The following is a 26,418-nucleotide window of genomic DNA, read 5'->3' as shown; positions in this document are numbered from 1 at the left end:
TCGGAATGCGCATTTGAGCTGGCGTCGGAACACCTGCCGAAATAGGCGTCGGAATTTTGAAATTGAAATTTTTAATAAAACCTTGGCTCCCTCCATCAATACACACACATATACCGAGGCCTGCCAATGACGCAGGTAATGTGGCGCCAGAATTCAAGTGACCTCTTGTAGTTCACAGCTAAAACCATGTTTCTGTTCAGCCCAAAGTGCAGACGATGTTTATTTTCAACATAAAGTAATTCTCAACCAGGAATACCCATCATTACAATCCAGAGCAATTTCATCTCAAAATGTTGTAAGTTAAGAGGCCAAACACCTACAGCTAGAACTCCAGCAAATCAAAGGATAAGCTTAGGTGCCAGCAAACTGCAAATTGTTTGTGTTTTTGATCATTTTTTCAAAGGAAAAACCGCACCCCATCATCACATCGCATTATAGGACCCAAAAAGTGCATCAAAAATTGCATTACAAAAAGCGCATCAAAAACCTGTATCAAAAATTGTATACAAAGTTACATTATGTATGTCTTTTTGAACTCTGTAGGAATTTCGATAGCATTTCCTTTGTATCTGCTCAATATTTTCAAAAAATCTAGTCCCAACCATTATCTATGATAACCCTCACATGAGGTTACCGACACAAAAGGTAGTGACAACCATCTCATATAGAGAAGGAATACAAATGGGTTTGACAGCTATGGTTGCATATCATACCAAACCAAGAAAGTTTATGTGTAAGTGTATCTATGCATTCATTTGCATATTTAACATAAAAGATCAAAATAGGAAAAAGTTATTATTTGTACATCCACCTACCTCATGATATTCACAACCGTAATCTGATATGGTGTTATGTATCCTTGTGTACAGTCATGATAATCTCACCATGCATGTTACCAAGATGATGGCACTCCGAGATGATCATAAGAGATAGTTAAAACAAGTCAAGTTTCTCTACAAAGTACTCCTCGAACGCAGCATAAAGGAAACGCAAATGTGCCACAATAGATCCCCCGATACATCATGCTCAATACAAGTTTCCTTTAAATTTACCCTCAAGTTAATTATGATATTGAGCATAAAACGACATTCATTCAGAATTAAAATCGTTCAGCCAGTAAGTATATCCTAACATGTATCATCTTTAGCCATATAAAAAAGCAAATCAAAGGAGCATTAGTAAGAAAGCTCTGAATGTACTGAGTAGGTACAAATGTACCTACTTGTGTGTCATGTTCGCCTTCGTGGGATTGAAATACATTTGTGTTTGACGCAGGAGCCGGTACTCTGGAGATTGAAGTAGCTCACATTAGTTGTGTACTTGCGTGTGTTACAGTCCACTTTGGAAGCAAGGCTCGATGCAGGAGCCCCTCTCCAACGTTGTGTGCTCGAAGCTGCATATGAGTTGTGTGTGTGTGTGTGTGTGTGTGTGTGTGCATGTGGTAGAGAGAGAGAGAGAGAGCAATTTACAGAAGGGGTGGTGAAGCACCATATTCATCAGGAAATCATCGACTGGATGCCGATTAGGTGTGCACAAGGGAGTTTAGCGTGCATGTGTGTACAGGGATCCTCCCCCCGCAGTTACGCAGTGAGGATGTGGAGATAAACAAAATAACCTCCATTTTTATCTGGAGTGCAAGTGAAGAACATGTGCCAAGCCAGTATGGCTTTACTCGCCTCATAAGGTTAGGTGAGCTATATCAAGGGAGATTAGGTTTAGAAAGTTGCCTTGCATATGTTGTAGGCTAGCTAATTCATAACCGCTAGTTAAAGACCTCCACAAGGGCAATCCAACTATACTTAGTATGAAAACACCTCATGTGTTATATTGGGTTGGAGACCACTACAATTAGTAAACCGTCAGCTTAGGAAAACCAAGCCCAAGGAGTATGGTAGGTAGTAAATACATCTAGCTATATTAAGTTGAGGAATTTTTTGGATACCATGGCCAAAGGTTGATACACCCAACCCTTGCATACATGTCTTAATTAAGCAACCCCATGTGGATCAAATTTTTTTTAAAAAATTGAGTAAATGATATCTACGCTCTTTGATGTTCACCGCAGGTATGTTAAGGCTCCTATTTTTCTAGCAACATTCATGTGTTGAGTAGCAAGATCTACATCCACTGCCCAATCATGATAATCTTTGTTATTATTTGCTATATCGCTATTATGTACACACAAAGAGAGAAGATATTGCGATGTGTTTCCGTTGCAATCAACACTCTATTTAAATGTGATCATAAGCTCTACCTTATTTGAGAACAACCGTTTGTATAACCCATGATCAATATAGTTGGGCCTCTCTCTCTCTCTCTCTCTCTCTCTCTCTCTCTCTCACACACACACACACACACACACACACACACACACACACACACACACACACACACACACACACACACACACACACACACACACACACACACACACACACACACACACACAAAAGATGTCACAGGACAAAAGAAAGCTTAGCTAATGAGCTTGACAGCTACATCTCTATTATGCCGCCCATCACATGATCACACAAACAGCTATCACAGTAGGAGCAAATATTTGGCCGCTCTGCCAAAGGCACGATACGAGTCGCCAAGGCTACCCCAGACTCCCGAGTGTGGTGAGTACAATTAAAATATCCTCGTAGCTGATGACCACAACTACGGTATAGGAAAATCTTCTGAGGAGGTAGAAACTGGGCTAGCAGATATAGCCGATCTGAAAAACCAGGCTTTATGGAATGCTCGATATAATAATACTTATGCCCTAGACCCACTGCTTTAGTAAACATCGCCAATCGGATATTATTTTTGAAATGTTCACGACCCCAAACTGTCACTCTGGTCACTCGATCCTGATATGTCCACCACTTTGTTTGAGAAACAGAGGTTCCTAGCTGTGGGAATAGATGCTGTTCATAACGGAGTAATGTTGCTCGACGTATAGATTCATTTGACATTAAGAGATGTGCTGTTGCTATGAAAAGAACCTGGTCATGGCAGTAGGCCATAATACACCAAGGATGCAAAATAGATGAAGAATGCCAAACTCGGGAATGATACTCGATACTTGGGGTTTTATATTTGTCCAACCATCTCTAATAAAAAACTTTTTTAGGAAAGTGTGCCTAATATGGTGGTGTATCTCACATTTTAAAAGTTTTTTTCACATTATGGTGCGGGTGGAAGCCTTGCAGAGGGAATGGATAGCATGTATAAATACCTACTATATACCCGAGACCTGATACAGCTTACTAGATATGGGTCTAGAGACCTGGGTATGAATATGGGAATCATTGCTATTTAAATGTTACCTTGGGGTGATGAAGTCTGTCTGACTAGGCTTTACAAATAAATTGGTGAAAACCACTTACTTCTAAGGTCATGCTAGGATAGTAGATAAAAAATACCTACTGGGGTGTGTATACCCGACACCGTATTTAATAACGTCTAGTGAATAAAAACCGGGCTTTGTATGGGAATATATGCTATACCATTGTAGAGGTGACTGTCCGACTTGGCTTCACATTACTTGGTCTCAGTACAAATCCTTAAATTTCTGTAAGCGTGGCTTATGGTCCTTCTTGCATTCTCTGCACGCCACCGCGTAGGGTTTTTTGGAAAGGCCGGCGATGACAGACTTCCCCGCCATGTTTTCTTGAGTAGTAGGGCTGATATTGTGGAATCTTACCTTCTAAACCTCTGGATTCTACCTCTGGGCCGTAGGCTATGGGGGATATTGATGTACGTGCCTGGACTGACGTCCTCAATTGGGGGCTTAACCGGTCCAACTCAACTGTCGCGTCTGCTGCAGAGGAGCATCAACTATTTAAACTTGACTTCTAAGGTGAGTTATCATACTCACATAGCTGCGTCTCTGTTATCATTTTCCTACGTGTGTTATTTCAAAAACTTTACGTATTCATCTATTGGTGGCTGTGGCTCAAACATGCCGAAAAAATCGGAGAAAGCAAGTGTGGAGGCGTCATCGTCTCCTAATCTTCAGGTTAACAGAAATTTTCTGTCTTGCTCTAAGGAATTTCTTTATACACTATGTAGCTTTGCTGAGACTGTTTTCTAGAAATTTCTTTGAAAAAACTTGTTAAATTATCTCCGGATACTGAGCTTTCATGTGAATGGTGTATGAGGAGATATATACGATTGGCTTGCCTTGTCATCAATGCAAGTTATGGTTTTGCTTTAACTAATGTGTATGGTCCGTGAAATCAGTGGATGGGGAAAGAAAAATCTGGTTTTTTATATCGTTTCTTGAGGGGTTTAGTCTGACACTGTCGGATATGGAATAAAATGACGTGAGAATGTCTAAAGGCATGTTTATAGAGCGGACTGCAGTGGAAAATGTAATGATAAGCTGGGTTTGATCAACTAGTTGATGTATGTCTCGTGGTCTTTACATAGAGCTAGAGATTCACAAAGTTCTAAAAAATAAATAAGCAAAAAATAGTGTGCTTATAATGTCAGAAACTTATGTCTGCTGTAAATACTAAGGAGTCGGAGTACAATTATTTACATGAGCTGACCTCAGACTGAGTAGACTCAGATTACAGGTATCGAATTTTGGAATGAAGAAACTTGGAATAAATTAAAGGATATTTTCTGATTTGCTGTTGGATACTGACCTTTTTCTTGTGACAAGCTGAAATTATCTCTAGAGTCTGGCATGTGTTATCCGTTTGACTGATGGTGTTTGTTTTCATAAAATAAACAACCTAGCTCTGGAATCTGACTCTTACTGGTAAGAGAAGAAGCGTGGATGACTCAAGTTAAACTAAGAATTACCTCCTAATCTTTAGGTTAACAAGATTTTTTTATTCTGATACTTTGTTTAAAAAAAACCAGGTAGGTAGACGGCTTTTTCTTGCTCTAATGACTGTTCTTTAAAAAAATTCATAGGGAGAAAAGTATATGGAATGGGGTTTTAATTTGCTTCGACTAAAGATGTGTTTTTGCTATGTAAAAGTACTGGGAGACTGGCTCCGAAACATGGATCTTCTTGGCATGAAGAATGCGTTAAAATAAACCAGTATCTACTGAGTAATGTTTGATGGAAATAAAATTAAAAAAGAGGGGAGACTGTCTAACTGGTTTTTTTGTATGTCCTATATAATTTTTTTTGGAAAAAAGCAGATTGCCAGGTGTATGTCTTATCCTTTGCCTGCATAAAAATGAGGATAAAGGACATGAAGGGTATATAGTGACGTTGACTCGGGTAATATTGTTACTCAAAAGGGTAATGTACTCATGAATGGTGTACTGCAAATCTGAAAATAACATGTCTTACACGAAAAGAATGAGATATTTGCAAGTGGTTGGATTAGTTTGGTGACTTTGCTGAGGTAATTTCGGAAAAAACGACTTACCCGGAATTGAATCTTTTACTAAAATCTGGTGCCTATTTTTTTAAAAAAAAACTACTTGAGAGGATTCAGAGGTCATTCGAAACTGTTTTTTCTGGAAATAGTGGCCAGGCATATTACTTTACAGTAGGGTATGATAGGTTTCACATACCCGACTATAAGATTAAATGAGTTTTTTTATAAAAAAACTCAACTTTGTTTTCCGGTAGCCTAGTGTACTGAAGCGGCTAAAAAGGTTATTCTGTGTACCGGCTTCGGGTATGGTGCCCTTGATGCTGACTTCACATACCGGACTAAGGTTAAATAAAATGCAAGTTTTAACTGGTTTTTTCAGCATTGTCATAGAGGTAGGTTCTGATTAACCTATCACTTAGTTCAAAGAGGTAACAGATTTCTGATAGCAGAAGTTTGGTCGAACCTTGGCTTCTCAAATCCTTCTTAACTTCTTCTGCTGGATTCTTTTTCTCATTTAAAGTATATAGGCACTTGGCCTTACCTAACATCTTACTAGTAAGTTTGATCTCGATACCACAAGGTAAAACATATAGTGACCTTAAGTGGATCCAGGCTAGTTAAATCTGATGTTTTTTATAGCAAAGGTTTTTTTCGGATTTAACTAAAAGGATACTCTGAATTTACAGATTACTTCAGTGTTACTACCCTAACTTCTCATAGCTGATAGGAAGGAATGCATGATATGATGTTGAGCATGGCATACAGTTCCCTCTGGTTGGGCATAACCTGAGATTGGTTAAAAAAAAAATTCCAGACCGAGTCTAAGTTGGCTCACTATGACTAAGTGGTCCAACATATTGTAGTACACATTTGTTAGCTGGCATATGGCAGCAGTAGGAATGACATAACATAAAAATAAGGAACTTTGGGAATAATGTTATGATTTTTCTCTAAAGAAGGGGTATCTCCGCTAGGTAATAAGTGGTTAAAACTAAAACTATTTTGGGGGATATCTCAGCCCGATTATAAAATAAGTCCCGAAGATGAGGCTCTATTACAAATGTTGTTGATAGACAAGGTAGTGGGTATTTTTTCAAATGGAATAATCTTGTTAAGGATGAAGTTCTGGAAATTTGTTTTACCACTTAAATTTTTTTAAGATTGGTAATATTACGCTGTTTGAAAAAAATAAAACAGAATTTATGGCTGCTCTATGGGGTTGGGTACCGTCTGTATCAGATTGGTTGAGAAGCCAAGGATCTTCGTTCTTACCATTTTATTTATTTTTTTAAATCATATATTTAAAGGTAAGAACTATGTTTTTTTTATGGTGACATGGATAACAACTGGGATGCCCAGCATCACCTGCGTACAATCACGTGCTAACGAACTGTTTTCTTGTGGCTATGGGTGCAGGTGAGGGCTACCTTCCTTGATTAAAACGTCCAGTTCTTAACAAATGGTGGATCTCGTAGTGTGATACAAGATTTCCCAGAGTTTGGGCTTAAGGATACTTGAGCTGTATTTTGTTATCTTCATTACCTTGTACATAATTTATTTTCAATTGTAAATAAATTACTGTGCAAAGCCACTGTACTTTTCTAGAATTGTTGTCTGTGAACAGTTAGTGTTCGTTTGCGTATAATTTTATATATTTAGAACTGCTACACACACACATAGCTTCCTTTGCATGGAGTCTTTCTTTCTTGCCCTCTCAATGGTGGCATATTCTCTCTCTACCTATTGTTGGCAATTTCGCCTACGATTCCCTATAGACTATGTCTCTTTTACAGCATTGTGAACAACTCTGCAAAATGTTGTGAATGGTCATTGCACTAGAATCTTCTAATAATTTCTCAAAAGCACTATAGTCTGCATTCGGTTTTAACAACATATAAATGCTCATAGGAAATAAATGTTGCTACGAATAATGACAAACAAGGGTGTAGAGAGATGGATGCAAGTATCTTTGTTGAACTATTTCCTTTCTTAACTTGATAAGCACGCATTTATAGTGTAAAAGGAGTGTGCCTCCTTGCAAATTTTCCTTGTTAATCCCTACTATATATAAAGGGGAAAGGGATTCAATTCCTCCCAGACACATGGTAGGAGCTCCTTTCTCTACCTTGTGTCCTCTACAACAACAACAGAGGAGTCATGAGACACACACACATGCACACACACACACAGAGAGAGAGAGAGAGAGAGAGAGAGAGAGAGAGAGAGAGAGAGAGAGAGAGAGAGAGAGAGAGAGAGAGAGAGAGAGAGAGAGAGAGAGGTGCCGCCGCTACCAACTAGCATAAAATATTGATTGGAGGTTGGAATCACGAACGACAAAGCCATAGGCACAAAAAGAACGATTCATACTAATGATGGTTGAGACAAAAAGTAGTGAGCTCTGCTATGTAATCTCTGCTAAGTCTCGCAACAACAGCTCTTTGAACATCCATCTCATTTATGAGCATCTCCACAATGGTAGTTACATGAAGCATGAGGAGCAACTACAAGCTTGGTGATGTTCTCTCTCTAGCATCAGCAATTGTAGCTTGGAAGAAGAGCCCGATTTCACAAGTTAAGAAGGCCCACCACACTTGCTACGTCATTTGGATAGCCTTGTTGGTGTATTGTTTTCTACTACAATTATTGAAGATCTCTACCCGAGAGTTTGGGTACGTGGAATATAGGGATTCCCTCGAGCTGCTTGTGACGCTCACCATTTTGAGGAGCTGGTGGGTGCCTTCGCTAAGTCTAGTACTACTATTGTTGCACCCCACTTAAGCTCATGCTCACGTTGCTCTTGGTCTATTTATTTTCCAAAACTTAGGAACTCTATGCATGAGAAATATTAAAAGTAAATTGACTATATTTGAAGGCTCTTACATTAAATCTATATTGTATAGAAAGGGGAGAGAATTCCAAAAGCCCCCAACCACATATCGCAATCTACTTGCTCCGGCTAATGAGCTTTGCAACCCAACAACATGGAGAGAGAGAGAGAGAGAGAGAGAGAGAGAGAGAGAGAGAGAGAGAGAGAGAGAGGGAACTGTGGAACGAGTGAGTTAGAAAATGGTAACCTAAAGCCAACCTAAATGAGTCAAGGTTGAAGCACCTCATGATAAAAGCAAACACCCTCAATAAGTGCCTATATGCGTACCTCGACGCGTATGTACACATGAGAGAGAGAGAGAGAGAGAGAGAGAGAGAGAGAGAGAGAGAGAGAGAGAGAGATGGCGAGCACGTGCACACACACACACACACTCAATAATAAACACACACACACACACACACACACACAAACACACAAACACAAAGAACCACTTATAAAAAAATTTGGGCTTGCTTTAATGCGCATTCCCAGTAGAAAATGCACACACTATCATTTTTAGATTCTAGGGGAAAGTAGAGATTGCTATGATGAGAGATTCATGGTGCTCGAGAGAGGTCCGATCGATAGCCGACATCTGCAAAGCACTCAAATGGGATGAGAGAGAGAAGAAGAAGAAGAATAAGACTCAAAAAAGAAGAAGAAGAAGAAGAGGGAAGAAAAGATAAGTGTTTAATGTCATAGGAACAACCCCAAGGTACCTCAAAAGAGCTTTCAATCGATGTTGAGCTCATGATCTATTACTCAAGAGGGAGTTGGGATAACCAATTTACCACACTAGGGTGAGAGTCCACCACACGTGTGTGTGAGTGTGTGTGTGTGTGTGTGTGTGTGTGAGAGAGAGAGAGAGAGAGAGAGAGAGAGAGAGAGAGAGAGAGAGTTCAATGCTCATTAAAGTTCAGTACCCCCTATATAACATGCATTCACGGGGTATTAAAAAAACCCATTTTTTAACATGTATGAATGAATAAAATGACTCCTTGTTTTATGAATTTTTTAAGAATTGAGTACAAAAATCCTTATTTTAATGTATCTCTGTTAAATTTCTTAAAAGTTTTGCATTTAAAAACCCCTCCTATTGAACTCACGCTATACATTAACATGATTATATAGTGCACCCCTCTCCCCGAGAGAGAGAGAGAGAGAGAGAGAGAGAGAGAGAGAGAGAGTCTAGTGCTCATTAAAAAAAAAGTCCAGCCAATGAGAAAAAGGACAGATGCCTTTTTATCCACCTTTTTATGTAAAAATTGTGAAGAGAGAGAGAGGGGGGGGGAGAGGCATATGCCTTTTTATCCACCTTTTTATGTAAAATTGTGAGAGAGACACACACAGAGAGAAATATCCTATAAGAGTATAGAGAGATAGATAGATAGACCGAATTATCGTCCACGGAGGTCAAATATGACCTATGGGACCAAAAAGGGGACATTACAACGGTTGCACATTAAGCGAAAGATGACGATACATATCAGTTAAGGACTGAGGGTCCGATAGGAAGATGAGAGAAGAAAATAGAAACCTAGGGGGAGTCAGCTGTGGGGGGAGCCGGTTTGGGATTTCGAAACTCCTGGATGATGGCTTTACCGTCTCGATAGATTGTCCATTTGCCTTGTTTGAGAGAGAGAGAGAGAGAGAGAGAGAGAGAGAGAGAAAGAGAGAGTGTTTGTGTGTGTGTCAAGTGTACTAGAGCCTATGCGAGAGAGAGAGAGAGAGAGAGAGAGAGAGAGAGAGAGAGAGAGAGAGACAATTAATGGTGGTCTACCATTTGAGTGCAACCATACATAATTTCTTTTTATGGCATTTGCAAAGGGAGATCATTGTCAAAAATCAAGTTATTATTTATTATTTGTACTCTAATAATCAAAGTGGAATATATTCTTTTCTTCCTATGTTAACCACCTTTTCTTCTTGATGTTAACCACCTTTTGTTGATATTTTAATTCACAATTGTAAGCTAAGACCCATGGAACTTGGGACATAAGAACATACCAAGGGTGGACAAAAGAACAACGTAGCATTGACGCTTGCTTTTGAATTGTGACCTTTGACCATCTATTAGCCGAGAATGTTGTAGAGTGGATGCAATTAAACCGCCACATATTTAAAATAAATGGGGATAGATCTAAGCTAAGGAAAAAAAAAAGAAAAGAAAAGAAAAGAAAAAAAAATATATATATATAATTTATTTATTTATAGAGAGAGAGAGAGAGAGAGAGAGAGAGCTTTCTACCTCTATTTAGACACTACCTAGGCACTTTAAAGAGAAGAAGCTTTTTCTTTGGTTTGGACTTTGGAGAGGAGAGAGGAGAACTTCCATGTCCTAGGAAAACTCAAAAAACAATCCACAATAAGTCTTGAATTAAACCAAGACCTGTGTGTGTGAGAGAGTATATTTTTTTGATCAAACATGACTTATGGGAACAAATGAACAGACGAGATTGAGCTGAACAATGTTGTATGGGGGATATGTAATAAATAAATTGAGAGAGACTGTTGTTATGAAGGTGGGGAAGTGGGGGACGAAGCGAGTTGGCGGCTGAGGGAGTGGTTGAGGGAGAGGAGGTGCGCCACGTGTTGCTGCAGCTGCACATTCTCCTCCATCAGCAGCGTGTTGATGGCCGTCAGCTTCCCGTTCAAGCTCTGCAGCCGCGTCCACTCCTTGCGCTGCTTCTCTCGGCACCTTCAGATGACATACAAATTCTCTCTCTCTCTCTCTCTCTCTCTCTCTCTCTCTCTCAAAATGCATTTGGAGATATGGGCACACAAAAGCTCTCTCTCTCTCTCTCTCTCTCTCTCTCACCGTCTGTTCTGGAACCACACTTTGATTTGCTTGGGATCGATGCTATGCAGGAGAGAGCAGTCCCGGATGAGCTGCTGCCTTTGGACTAGGCTGGGCTTGGGGCAGTCACAGTACACCTTCTCCAAGGCTTGCACCTGCTCGCGTGTATATCTCACGTACCTTCCACTTCCTGCTCCTGCTCCACCAGCAAGCTCTACCCTGTACTCGCCACCATCATCATCTGCATGCACATTCTCTCTCTTTCTCTCTACGTGAACATTATCATGATAATCATCGCTGTTAGTACTGCTGCTGCTCATACCCATAAACTCATACATATTCTCTCTCTCTCTCTCTCTCTCTCTCAAGCACTCTCGCACACACACACCCCGTGCTCCCTTCCTCTATTTATACGGCCCCTCATTTTCAGAACTGTGTTCTTTTTATTTTTATCTAATATAAAAAGTTAAAACCCACCGAAGATTCATTTTCTAGCTCAATTACTTAACTAAGCTCAATTATTTTTTCCCGCATTTTTTCTCAACTGCTCCGTTAATAATATCATCATATTTTCGAACAGAAAAAGGTTCCTCCATTTTCATTTTCTGTAAATAACGAGGCCCAATTTATTCTAAAAAACAGGAAAAAGGTTGAAAATCAATATTCAAAGGGGGGCAAAATATGCCTTTCAAAGTTCCAAGGCAACGAATGGCATTTATGTTTCTACCGTTTTGGTCGACAGAATTTTCGTTTTTGTAAACGGTTAGTAGTGGTTTAACTTCATTCTGATTGGCTGGAGGCTTGAATTTATTTTCCTGCCGAAGTAAAAATATGGATGAGAAGCGGGGCCAGCAGTAGTGGAGGAACCACCGACTTTTAATAGCACGATGAGAGTGGTAGCACGTCCTAACATTTTCATGTATAACCTTTTAACCGCCTATTCTCAAAACATGAAGGGAATTTTTCACAAGTTCGGTTAAAATTAGAGATTTTTGCCCTTGGGATGTTGGCTATATGTAAAACTACTATATCACTTGGATCGTAATTTAAAGATTAAAATTATCTTCCATATGTAATTTTTCATGATTATAACACACTCTTTAATCTGCACTAAATTATAGTGCATTTTCTTTAAAATTCTTTAAATGATACCCCCTCTCTACGTAAAAATATAACAATAGACCAAACAGTGTAACTGCGTTTCGGGTCTAGAGAGTTTGAACTAAATCAAACACACTGCAAAAGTGCTAGGTTCAATTTGCAAGAAATCTGTGAACGGGTGAGAGTGGTAGCTAGCCCACCAAGAAGAGCTTAGTAGGCGGAAGGGTAATTTAAGTCCTCAAACGGACTACCCTTTCGTCAAAACCAAGGTTTTCTCTTTCGAGAGGGAGTACCGCCAAGCTCAAATCTGAGGGCACACCAATCAGGCACTGCCATCTTCTCTGCTCACCCTTCCTGGCCTGCCTTTGTCGCCGGCCCGTTTGAACACTTTTTTTTTTTTTGCCAAACTCACAATAGTGAGTGTATGTCTTAGATAATCCACAAAGAAATGTACAGAGCAACCTCAAGCTCGAGACGAGCCTTGAGGGATTGAAGGTTACATCAAGAAGTTACATAGCTTCAAACCGAGGTGAAACATAATTTAATGGCCCTTACTCATCGCAGGTGGACCTGATAGTGAGAGCTACCCTATTCCACTCATCCGAATTCTTGCTTTTTTCATTCACAACAATCGTTTCCATGCTTTCTCAGATAATCTCTAAGAAGTTAGCTATAGAGAGGTCCTTATCGAACACTCCGTAGGCCTTCAAACATGGTTAAATACGTAGAATCTAACAGTTTGAGTACATATTAGAAGTTCTTGTCTTTTCATCCCTTTTTCTCCTATGAACAAATCATTCTTGGAGAACCCTATCTTCCAAGTCCTTTGGATCCATATGCAAATCTTACCTTAGTAGGCATCTAACCCCTGAGCACTCCTTGAATAGGTGAGACAGGTCCTCACTAGCCGTTTTGCAACTTGAGCACCTATCGGAGCCGATACCTCAAGCTTGGATCTTGGCACCTATCGGCAAGGCCCCCCATAACGTGTTTCACAGAAAGATCTTCATCAACTCAGGCCATTGTGGGTTCCAATTGTTTTGTGCTACCGCCACCCACCGAACCTCCGGCCATTTGTTGAGGGGGGCGGACCAATCAGCCTTGTGCATGAAAGCGTGGTATATCCCCTTGGTATATGGTTTGAGGAAATGGCTACTCTGGGGCCATCACCAAGCTTTCCACTCAAAACTCAATTCATAGAGAGGCATCAAGAAATTCCAACCCTTCCCTAGCTCTATTAACTAGCAATCTCCCAGTGCCATTGAGGGTGAAATTGGGAAACCAATTGGTTTCCATTTCTAGCTATTGACGTCCTAGAAGTGGGTCAATCATTGGAGTCCTTTTTTATTCACCTTTCTGGCAATCTCTCTCCAATAAGGGTTCAATAGTATGCCAGCACCTTTAGAGAGCCACGAGGACCAATGAAGTTATGGAGTTTTGGAAGTATCTGGTTATCTCTCCCAACTCCAATGCCTTCATTGCTCTGTTGCACTTACACAACACCTCGTCTGTTGTGCCACTCGTCTCAAGCTAGACCACTAAGGGGCTAGGAGTTTGTGGTGAACCTCTATCCCTTTCCACTGCCCACCCTTAGAGTAGAGCTTCACTTGGTCCATCATATCCTTGGCCATAATAGCCCATGCCAGGTATTGTTTTGGAATCGAGAACACAAACCCGGCACACTATGCCTCAGCATGAACATTAGAGTTGAGTATCACTATACCACCGTGTTCCATTGGTCTAGCAACTGACTCCCATTTTTCCCATTGCCAAGGCATTAGGTCTTTGGTGTTAATTTTTCCATAAGGTCAATCTTTTCACCGGTTTCAAGAACACTTTCCAGCTACATTGGGCTATTCGGAGGAGCGAGCTAGTGAAGGCAATGTAATTGATCACTTTAACCGGCTTGGGAAGGGAAGGAACACATGCTCCCACCTTCTCATTTTATACCTTATCTTTTCCATAACCCACTAAAATCTTTGCCTGTGCATTATGTCAACCCCCATGGGGGCTCCCACATGGCGAAAGATTTTTCCTTTCAAGACAACCTCTCTTATCCAAAAAGATGGGTCGAAAGAGTTGTTCTCATATAGAGAGATCAGCCTTGACTTCTCAATATTGCACTTCGACCTTGAGGCAATGATAAATGCTTTCACAATCTTTAGATCCTTCCTGGGCACCTAGGGGAAAGCTTTCAAGAAGAACAAGAGCCATTCACAAATAATATTGCCAAGAGCTGGTTGTTGCTAAGCAAGTTCAACCCTTGGATCTCCCCTCTCGTCGCAGCACTAGCTTTGAGCATAGTAATCGGAGGCTGTGAGCCAATGGCAAATAGCAAGGGGGCTAGAGGGCATCCCTATTTGATTTATGTTTTGACTTCAAAGGAGCCCACAATTCTATCGTTGAATAGGAGCTCAAAATGGCTACCAGTGCCCAGAGTGTGAACCAATCCACAGAGCTCAGACCCAAAGCATAGCGATTTCATGATATTCCTATTTGATTGATCTTTTGACTTCAAAGGAGCCCACAGTTCTATAGGAGCTCAAAATGGCTACCAGTGCCCATAGTGTGAACCAATTACCGACAGAGTTGAGACCTAAAGCACAACGCTTTCATGACATCTTCTATGAAGAACCACATAATCCTATCATAAGCCTTGTCCATGTCAAGCTTCAACAGAATGCACTCTTTCTTGATGAGGGTTGCATACTTGATGCCAACCATTGCTACCAATATATTGTCATAAAATGACCTTCCTTTGATAAATTTTTGCTTGTGTGGGGAGATGGCGTTGTCTAGCATGGGGGAGATCCTAAGGGTGATAGCTTTGACAGTGATTTTATATGCCATAGACATCATAGAGATGGATCATGGGAGGCCAATGCTTTACTTGAGAGTAGCTGACTTGCTTTGTGATGGGTTTTTGGAGCCCTCTCTTTACGCTAGAGTCCATAGTCCTTTTGAGTAGGTCTTGGTTAGCCATATGCATGCATGATTGGGAACTTGAGATCATGCCAAAATTATGTGAAGAACTTTGTAGTCAAGCCGTCCCAACCAAGGGACTTCTCCTTGCCTAAATCTTGCAATGCAAGAGAGCATTCATCTTTAGAACAGTCCTTCTCAACAAGGTTGGCTTCAAATTGCGAGATCTTCTTACTGACACTCACAAGAAGAGGGGCTTAGGTTGGCCAATAACCTAGCTTAAGTGATCAAGCATCATCTTTGGCAATTCATATTGGTCTTTTACAGCATTCCCATCCCCATCTATGAGTGAGTGGACACGGTCCAGACTCCTCTTGATTTTCAAGGCCTTAAAAAAGTGTGCTTTATTGGAGGCCTCTTGCTGAAGGAAGTTCTCTCTAGATAATACTCTTGCCCTCCTAACCCCTCGAGTTGTTCTACCAAGTCAGCTTTTTCTTCCAACCACCTCTTATGCTCTTCTTTGAAAGCCGACCCTACCATTTTTTCTTGGTTAGCGGACCTACTTCATCTTCAAGTTACGTCATACCCTCCTCCCGTTCCTTTCTCATTCTAGGGACCATGCTTTTGATTGCTTTATAATACTCCAGGCAAAGAAATCCCAAGCTTTAGGGTTTGAAGGACCAACATCTATATTTAGCTTACATAGAGCTTTTTTGCTCAGGCCTTGGAACAATGGGTCTTTGAATAGTTGTTCCCCTATGATAAGTAGCTTCTTAGTCCCTTTGGGAAATTGTTCAGTATATGTTTCTAACAATGTTCATGATAGAAAAATAAACAAACCCTAAGCCATGATAGAAATATTAAGTAAGGTCTAGCTATTCGTTAAATGCATGTGTACAAAAAAAATGAGTAGATGGTTAATTTTGCTCATAGAATCTATTTCACTAAAGTATACTAGAATGTGACCAGTGGGTTGTTGTGGCCAAGAAGAACTATGGTCCACTTTTCACTCACACACACACACACACACACACACACACACACACACACACACACACACACACACACACCCCCCTCCCTCCCCAAAAAAAACCAAAACCACGAAAAAAAAAGGTGACAACATGTGCGAGTATTCTATGATGCATGAGATTGAGGTAATGACAACCATACCTTAATGCTTCATTATGAAGATCATATTACAAATAGTCCTAAGTGGTAATAAGGTATTCCATCCCTTATAGTATTGCCTCAAACCATTTATTCATTGGTACTTTAACATCAGCTTTGCATGAAAATGGAAAGTGCATAAAGAATTGAATGAGCATAACAGCTATAGTATGTGGCCACGCGTTGATGCGCACGAGAAGAGTGCACTATTAATGGATTGAAACAGCTCTCAATCACACGTAGTCATGCATAAGGAGTAGCACAAATCTAATCATTTATGTATACATGAGCGTGAAAATTTTAACATTCTCTCATTAATATTGTCCATTTTATGTAAAATGTCAAAAAATTTAAAAAACAAATTAAACAAAATAGTTAATGGCATGCCATTGTCATACAAAGGATCCATTGATGGAGTCGCAATTGGTCATAATAACTAAACCCGAATTTCTTATACTTATCATACCTTAATGCATTGGTATACTATGATGCATGAGATTGAGGTAGTGACAACCATACCTTAATGCTTTATTATGAAGATCTATTACAAACATTTCTAAGTGGTAATAAGGTATTCAGTCCCTTTCCCTTGTAGTATAATTGGCTTAAACCATTTATTCATTGGTACTTTAACATCACCTTTTCATGACAATGGAAAGTGCATAGAGAATTGAATCAACATAAAGAGTAGCACAAATCTAATCATTTATGTATACATAACCGTGAAAATTTCAACATTCTCACAAAATGGGACAAAAAAACATTAAAAAAGGCTTATGAAAGCATGAATTCCACAAATGTGCAACAACCTAAAACCCAAGACAATACCTATTTTTGAATTTTTCAACGCCTTTTTTAATAGCAAATAACGCCAAATTATGATGTCAATGGATTGCAAACAGAAAAATAAATTATTCATCATTAATATTGTCCACCCTACATAAAATGTAAGAACTTTTAGAAGACAAATGAAACAGTTAGTGGCATACCATTGTCATACAAAGGATGCATTGGTGGAGTCGATCGTAGTTGGTGGCACGTAATGACTAAACAATACCCAAATTCCCTATACTTATCATATACATTAGGGAAATTTTGGACTGTCAAATGGGCCCTATAAGGACTTTGACTTTCTCCCTCTGGTCCAAAACGAGCGCACGGTAGAATTTTTACAAATGAAATCAAAACTTGTTTGATCTTTTGGATTTAGAGTGTACTCATTGAGATCTATCCATTGATATATAGCATGCCGTTAGATTCCTTATATTCTAAAAGATTCTATTTTTTTAATGTGAAAACTTTGTCTTATAAATGGAATCTCTCTCTCCACATTTCAGTTTCAATGGAGAGGCCATAACTTCTATAGCTCAACTCAATATTTATCGGAGTTTGGGAATTTAGAACCTAGTTTCTAAGATCTTTCCAATGATAGGGTTTTGACAAAGTGTTTATGTACTTCACTGGCTTGCCCACTTTGTACAAGAGAAGCAAAGTCAAACCTCCTTATAAGGCCCCTTTGAGAGTCCAACTTTTCCTTAATGTCAACCGCCCTTCTTGCAAATGAAATTCCACAAACTCTATTTTGCACCATTCGTTTGAATCTTCCACATTAAGTTCTACATTATTTACGCCTTTTGGTGCACATTTCATACTTATGACATCTGTATATATGCATGCATGAACTTGGTTTTCTCCCATCAAGGCATCGATATCTATGTTGCAATCAAAACGTCGATATAGGCATCGATATCTATGTTTTTGCGTACATATATCAACATAGATATCGATGCCTATATCAACTATGGTATTGATGTTGCATTATCATAAATACCAATGCATATATTGACGCTTGTAGGTACAAAAATTTGGGGTGGTAAGATTAAGAAGTCACCATTCTAAAAAATAATAACAAATTGACTAACACCAACTTAACCAAAAAACATTGAGATGACACAAAATTTGAAGACAATTTGTACTTCATTGATATCAATGAGTTATATATATACAAGGAATTGCCAATGCCAAAGAAAAAAAGATTCATATATCGTGTAAAAAGCTACATTACAAAAATGGATGAATGCCTCAAATTGAAGTGACGTATAAACAATAAGTAGAATGTTGGGGTACAAAATGGGAGAATTGTATCATCCTTAATAGTTACATGTATATGAAACTAAAAGATATAGTAGTACATGAGTGTTCTAATTTAGATCAAAGGTTTCCTCATGCTACAAGAGTGTTTGAGTCGGATTCTAAAAAAAAAAGGGCAATAGAAAAATCTAGGTAACAACCCTATATACAAACATATAGTTTAACATAAATGAAACTAGTGACGTTTTTCTATATTTTACCTTGCCAGGTCAAGATCTCGAAATATCCATGAGCTCAACAAGATTGTGTCTTGCACCATAACTACGCTCAAATGGGGTAGGCTTGTGATTCATCATTGCTCACTCTTAAATACAACACAAATATTAAATTAAGAAATTACTTATTATAGATACTAAATTATAATTATTTACAGAAATTAAATGCAACTATACTTACAAAATCACCCTCAAAGATTTACCATTCATTGGTGCAAACTTCCCGACTCCACTCGATCGCGCCTTTGCTACCTCATTTTGTTGCTTGTATTTGTCGAGATTTTTGAGTAGTTCCCTCTTTGCTTTCTTCCAATCTTTCTTGTCTAGCCAGGATGGCTTGGGCATGTCGTTCTTCAATGCTTTGTATACTTCCGAGTGCTTGTGCTTCAAGTAGGCATGCATTCGTGTGTGCATCCATTTGATAGAGAAATGATGCTCTACACTCTCCCTATAAAACATGATATGAAGCATGTTGCTTATTTTTTCTTTTAGCTCGGCTGGTATTCCTTTCCATTTCTTCATGAGGTGGTGATGGAATACCTATTAGCATAAGCTATGCATGGTATCATTCACCTTTCTATCATTCTCATCTATCTAATCTTGGTAGTGGTAGAGTATATGGTGTAATAGAGGTCCACCCACCTACCCTGGAAGTACCAAGAGGAGTCATAATTGGAGTCTTGACAAAAGTGAGGCTAGGAGTGGCAAGTGATGTGAGGCAAGGTGTGTCCTATGGTGTGAAGAAAAGTGTGGCCCAATTATCGAGCAAAATCTGGAGTAGATAGCAATTGCATAACAAGTGTGGGTGAGCCAAACAAGAGGGTAGGAAGGGGCATTTGATGGCTACGAGGCAGTGTGGTACCACCACAAAAAATCCACCATCTCCATGCCTAGAGTGTCAGACCCATGATGTCTCATGTGAGTGTTTGGTGGAGATGGATGACTCAAAGCATTGCGATATCTTTGAAGATGTAGAGTGTGAAGGTGATGGTCATCATGAAATGCCAACAGTACAGTGGTAAGATGAAGGGAATGTTTGGTGTGAAGTGTCAACACCATGTGATGGTGTTGGGGATGATAAATGTGTTGGGCCAAAGTCTTGATGTGGAGCAACCTGAATGTCCTCCTACCATCTCCTCTATATGTGCGATAGAGATATTGAAAACTCCTCCATGCCTCCCTGACCATACCCCCCCCCATGTGTGAATATGTGCGAGCAGTGAAGAATGTGCAAAATAAGAAGTAATAAAAAGAAAGTACGAGAATGATGCAAGGCATGCATAATGAATATGTCAAAGTTAAAAATTATTTTACTCTACACTTTGGAAAACTAACACAACATTGGATTACATCAATATTTTAACTTATTAATGAAACAAAATCTTGAAGTTAAACTTAAACATAAATATGTTAAGTTACTTAGTTTTCCATAGCACTAGGGTGAGATTGTTTTCAATGCAAGTTTACTTGTAGGTTTAGGGTTTAGGGTTTAACATGGTGTGTGTGTGTGTGTGTATGTGTATGTGCGTGTATTTTTTGCAGGTTCAAGGGCGTTTACAACACCTTTTCTTGCTCAAATAGGCCGCATGTGAGTACTTGAACTTTTAATGCATATTAAATTTATTTAAATTAATTTGTATATTGATAAAAGAGAATTTCATGCTTTAAAAGAAATTATGGTTTGTGTTGTGAAAATTTGTTTTGAATTAGGAAAAAAATTCGGTTTGGTTATGAAAAAATCTTGTTTGAAGAAATTTTGTTTTTAATTATGTCGTTTTTGAAATTATGTGCTTGATGAGGTTTTGGTTTTAGGTTTTGGTTAGGTTTAGTTTAGGTTATATGTTAGGTTAGGATATATATAGGTTATATGTTAAGCTATAAGTTAGGTTATACGTTAAGTTAAGTTAAGTTAGGTTAGCTTATAGGTTAGGTTCTAAGTAGTTAGGTTTAAATTGAAGGTTAAATTAAGTTATAAGTTAGATTATAGGTTATAGAATGGGTTAGTTAGATTATAGGTCAGGTTTAGGAAACAAGTTATGTTAGGTTATAGGTTGTATGTAAAAAGTTAAGTTAGGTTATATGTTAACTCATGTTTAGATATAGAAGGATGTTGTGTTCGGACACTTAGAACTTATGTACTTTTATGTTAATCTAAACACTTATTGGTGAAACGACCATCTACCAACGTCTAAACCATAACCCTCTAGCCCTATTAGCAGGCTGAAATGGCCAAACGCTATAGTACTAATTGGATTTGGAGCAACCAAATCAAAAGTTGTCAAACCTAAGTGGATTTACATAGCCTACCCTAAGGCTCTAAATATAGTATATATTAGCGGCCAAAACAAAAGTCGTTAATCTAAAGTTGATAATCCTTAGTAGACTAAATGGCTTAATGATACCCTAATATGTTTTAGAGCGCTTTACCTTAGCGGCTTTACATAGTGTGCCCTAATGCACCGTACGAACACGGTGCACCATCTATTAGCTGTCAAACCAGAATCCATAGAACCCTAAGCGGCTAGCCCTAAGCAGATTGAAATGGAAAAACGCTACACTAATCCAACTTGGAGCGGCCAAACCTAGGTAACTTTACATAGTGCACCATAACACTCCAAAATACGGCCATCTATTAACGGCTAAACCAACACTAGTCCTAAAACGTTAACCCTAGGTGGCTAGTCCTAAGCGGATTGAAAGGGCTCATTGCTATCCTAATCCAATTTGGAGCAGCCTAACCTAAGCGTCTTTACACACCATACTATAATTAGTTCTGACTGTCCAAACACAACGTCCATCTATTAGCGGCCAAACATAGATGATTTGTGTACTTCTAAAAACGTAAATAGACTGTGGTTAGGTTAGTTTTAGGTTATAGGTTAGGTTATTTTAGGAAGAGGTTATAGGTTAGGTTAGAGCTAGCGACAAATAGTAGAAAAAATGCACACGGACTTCGAAGATGACTCGTGTACTTCAAAAAATGCAAATGGACTTCGGTTAGGTTAGACCATAGGTTAGGTTTAGGTTGTAGGTTATGTTAGGTTAGGTTATGTTTAGGTTATAGGTTAGGTTAGGTTTAGGTTATATGTTAGGTTAGGTTAGAGCTAGCGACAAAAAGTAGAAAAAACGCAAACGGTCTTCAAAGATGACTCGTGTACTTCAAAAAATGCAAATGGACTTTGGTTAGGTTAGCCTATAGGTTAGGTTTAGGTTATAAGTTATGTTAGGTTAGGTTAGGTTTAGGTTATAGGTTAGGTGAGATTATAGGTTAGGTTAGAGCTAGCGGCAAATGAATAGTAGAAAAAACGCAAACGGACTTCAAAGATGACTCGTGTACTTTTAAACATGCAAACGGCTTCAATTAGCTTAGGTTTAGGTCATAGGCTAGTTTACATTAGGTTAGGTTAGGTTTAGGTTATAGGTTAGGTTAGATTATAGGTTAGGTTCGAACGACGTGAGATTGTTAGAGCTCGAGCTAGCAGCAAATTAAATAGTTGAATGTGAGATTGTTAGAGCTTGAGCTAGCAGCAAATTGGACTTCAAAAGTGCACACAGGCTTCCAGAACCTTAATATATAGTCATCGACCAATAAAGACGAAATTATTACCCTGTGGTCCTAATCTCCGTGCACCTCTAGACCGAGGTGTGCGGGGATTGAGCCTGACTAGGAATGTGAGGTTGTTAGAGCTAGCAGCAAATAGCTGAAAAAATGCAATTGGACTTCCAAAGTGCACACAGACTTCAAGAACTTTAATATATAGTCATTGACCAATAAAGATGAGATTATTACCCTGTGGTCCTAATCTTTGTGTACCTCTAGACCGAGGTGTGTGCGGATCGGGCCTGGCTAGAGAATGTGAGGTTGTCATGTATTGTCATGTACTTAGTAGTGTGTAATTATAAAAACTAGAGTGTTTTAATTATTTTTTGCATCATTGGTAGATAAATTATGGACAATAGGATGGCGTGTCCTTGTGCGCATTGCAAGTATCAGATCTCTTGAAAACAAAAAAAATATGTGACCAACACATACGCAATCGTGGTCTCTTTCCGATTGAGCAACTACAAGACCTGTGTAATGCGTTATCAATCTCATGGTCTAGAGACCGAAGGTCAAACTCCACAAGTAGATATTGCTCCAACTTCATCCTAGAGAAGACGATTTTCAAACGAGCAGCCATCGAGTCCTCCCAACCAATACCTGATGTGTCATTTCAAGAAGTAGAGATGGAGCAGATGTTGGATGCGTTCTTTGACATGGATCTCATCATTGAAAACATAGAAGACGACAACATTGAACGCAATACTGCAAACCAACCTCAGTCATCCCATTCATATTGACGGCATGATAGCAACGATAAAGACGGCAAGATGATGCAAAGTCTTGCATGCATGCCGCTTTACAATGGTGCAAAAATCTCAATTCTCCGTACTGCGTTGGCAATTCTTAATTTGCAATCTATGTATGGTTGGTATGCCGCCTCAGTCCCACAGAGCTTTTCAGGTAAATACATTGTATCCTAAGCATGATAAAGTGCAAATTACAGTTCAATAATGTGATCAAGGGGCTGACCTGTTTATGTAATGACAGGTTGCTCAATGAGAAAATCTTGCCAGAAGAGAATCACATGCCCCCTACTCGTCCAGCCGCTAAAAATCTTCTTACTAATTTGGGCTTGGATTATCACAAAATACATGCATTTCCTAATGATTGTATACTTTTTTGCAATGAGTATGCAAATTTGGAACACTGTCCCAATTGTGGATCTAACAAGTACAAGGAGGACACACAAGGAAAATTTATCCCTGCAAAGGTCCTTTGAAACTTTCCATTCATTCCAAGAATAAAGAGCATGTTCAAGTGCAAGTCCATAGTTGCTTTGATGACATGGCACTCAAATACTAGATCAGATGATGTGATGAGGGTACCTGCTGACTCTCGTGCATGGAAGCACATAGAGAAAATTTGGCCTACATTTAAGAACGAGCCTTGATGTATCCGCTTTGGTCTAGCAATGGACGGAGTAAACCATTCGGATTACAGAGTTTGTCATGGAGCACATGGCCTATTTGTCTAGTTAATTATAATCTTCCACAATGGCTCGCTATCAAGAAGGGCTATCTGTTGTTGTCATTGATCGTCCCAGGAAAATACAAAGCAAAGAACATCGACGAACAAGGCTTGAGTTACTCCGGCAATCATGCATGTCCGAAATGTGGTCCTCGACTTGGCTTCCACCAGTCTGAGCAGTTATTGAGCACTACAATTTACGAGGAGCATGATAGATTTTTTCATGAAGGACATGAGCTATGTGGACCAAACATATGCAAACATGACATGCATCCACTAAAAGCGAGTGATTGAAAAAACATGTGGCTGGAGAGGGGAGATTGGATGCCACTTGGAATGAAAAGACTTTCTATTTTCCATGAACTCCCGTACTAGAGTGACCTGCTGATTAATCATTTGCTCAACCCAATGCACATCTTCAAGAACGTGGGGGAGATCATATGGAAAACCGTCACTAGAAAAACAGAGAGCAAGGCCCAAAGAGATGACCTGCAGGCTGTGGGTCAAATGCCAGAGATGTGGCCTCGACTTAAACCCAATGAAAAGTTTTCTATACCAAAAGTTCCATGGGTTCTAAGTCGTGCAGAAGAGCAAAAAGTGAAGAAGACTATATCTTCATTCAAGACTCCCACAGGGTGCATGCGGTGTTTGAAAACGGCTTTTACGAGAGATGACAATCTCAGTGGTCTTAAGTCCCACGATTGGCACAAATTTTTACAGTTCATCTTACCAATTTCTATAAAGGGTTGTTTGACACATGACATTAGAAGAACAATCTACAAAATCAGTGAGTTGGTATGCTAGATCAATTCAAAGAGATAAGAGAAGACAACATCGATGTAGCATGCTTAAATGCTATTGAAGCAGAGTGCATGGTGGAGAAGTACTTTCCAAAAAAAATTCTTACCATCCAAATACATGTACTTGTGCATGTGGTCGATGACGTTGCAGTTGCTGGGGTGGTCCATAACAGGTGGATGTTCTTCTTGGAGAGATTTATGAAGACTTTTTAAAGGGGTTTGTTTGTCAAAGGGCTCATCCTGAGGGTAGCGTGGCCGAAGGATGGCTTGTACAAGAGTCTCTTGTTCTCATCAGTGAATTTTTGGTCTCAATTGATCCAAAGATGTCCCGAATGTGGACTACTGAGGTCAATGTCAAGGTGACACGGGACGAGCCACAGGGACAAGGCATCATTAGGAAGATGGGCATCACAATGCGAGAAAAGGTTATGAGATTTTGCCTTTTCAACTCAAACATCATGCAAAACTGGCTAGAGAGGTACGAAGGGGAAAGGCAACAACACTTGACAGATCGCCTTCAATTCAAGCGCAACCGTGCCACTAGAAACCTTCCTTTTCCAGATCATCTTCAAAAATTGCCTGACTTTCAACTGGGTATGGTTAGATGCGACAATCTCAGAGGCAAAGAGGAATGAAGTGTTGATTATTGAAGAGGAAGAGGAGATGTCAAGGAGTTGCAATTGGCATGTATATTTTACAACTTCCTTTTCGAGCTCCACATGATCACATTGCTTTAATAACTATTAGTTTGTTTCAATTTTTTGGTTGCAGTATCACAAATATGGAGCTTTGTGATCGCATGGGAAACACTTCAGAGTGCAACGGATCGACGAACAAAGGGTCACTTTCGACAGTGGTGTTAGGGCAAGCTTCATCCAAGAAAATAGGAGTAGTGCCAAGGATGAGAATACAAAGACTAAACAGCTTGAATACTTTGGCTACATCCAAGACATCTTGAAGATTAGCTTCAGAAAGTTTGATATGTTTATCTTTGATGTCAAGTGGTTCAAGTTATTACCAACGGCGCTAATGCAACTGTGCGTAAAGACAAGAGTGGATTGATTCAAGTGAACTCTAGGCGGGTGTGGACAGATGCGCGGGATACATTTGTACTTCCGCAACATTGTGAACAAGTGTTGTTCATACACGATCCACTATTGACAAAAAATGGTGAGAATGATTTGTCTAAACCATGCTGGCTCTATGTCATTCAAGTTGCTCCACGTAGCAAACAAGTGTGCATTAGGAAAAAAATGGACTCTCCATGGGCCTTGTAAGAATCCCTAATTTCAAGGAAGCCTGCCAAGATTAAGGGGGACAAAGGCTTTGAATGGGGCTATTTTGGTAGGGTCTCCTCCACCTTTGACCCCTAAAAAGGTAGGGGGAAGGGGGGGGGTAACCATTTAAAAAGTAGGGAAGGGGGGGATAAACCATTTGAAAAGTACGGGGGTAGGGGGTCTTCTCTCTCTAGCTTTTTGGCCAACATGTAAGTGGCCTCTTAACTCTCCCATGCCACCTAATCAAATCCGTGGGTCAAAGAGGTTTAAAAAATGACTTTTTTCAAAAACTTAAAAAAAAACTCTATTCCCCCCTAAAAAGTACCCCCAACATATATACATATTAAAAAAAAGATTTTTAAGTTAAATTACTCATAATTTTTAATTTTTTGACTCCCTCCAAAACTTTTAGGAAATTCTCCCCAAAATTGAAAACTTTCCCTCCTAATCTAAGCTCCTCTCCTACACCCATCCCCCTTGCACCTGCACCTGCTGCTGCACCTACACACCCATCTCTCCATCCTTCAAGCTCCATCTCTCCATCCTACAAGCTCTATCTCTCCATCCTTCAAGCTCCATCTCTCCATCCTACAATGCCTCTTAACAACGTGACCAATGTCCTAGCAAGCTGTTCACGCGATAGGTCCCAGGGCTTTTCCTACGCCTACATCAAGAGTATGTTCCGACAAAGAAAACATGCTTGGGTACATTACCTTCA

General features: G+C 39.5%; 1 protein-coding gene across 1 annotated transcript; it reads right to left on the bottom strand.

Annotated features, from left to right (window-relative positions):
- Window positions 1-10,671: 10,671 nt before the first annotated feature.
- On the bottom strand, window positions 10,672-11,322 carry LOC147422643 (homeobox-leucine zipper protein HOX10-like). The gene is made up of 2 exons (XM_086503840.1): window positions 11,018-11,322; window positions 10,672-10,897 (listed from the first exon to the last, which is right to left on the bottom strand). Exons 1-2 carry the CDS (start codon window positions 11,320-11,322, stop codon window positions 10,714-10,716), a joined length of 489 nt encoding a protein of 162 aa, XP_086359966.1. The 3' UTR covers window positions 10,672-10,713.
- Window positions 11,323-26,418: the final 15,096 nt, after the last annotated feature.

Source organism: Adiantum capillus-veneris, chromosome 27 (assembly GCF_014529385.1).
Source record: "Adiantum capillus-veneris isolate H3 chromosome 27, ASM1452938v2, whole genome shotgun sequence".
NCBI classification, from domain to species: domain Eukaryota; kingdom Viridiplantae; phylum Streptophyta; class Polypodiopsida; order Polypodiales; family Pteridaceae; genus Adiantum; species Adiantum capillus-veneris.
The sequence above is the reverse complement of the archived record's forward strand: the minus strand, read 5'-3'. Positions and strand labels throughout refer to the sequence as shown.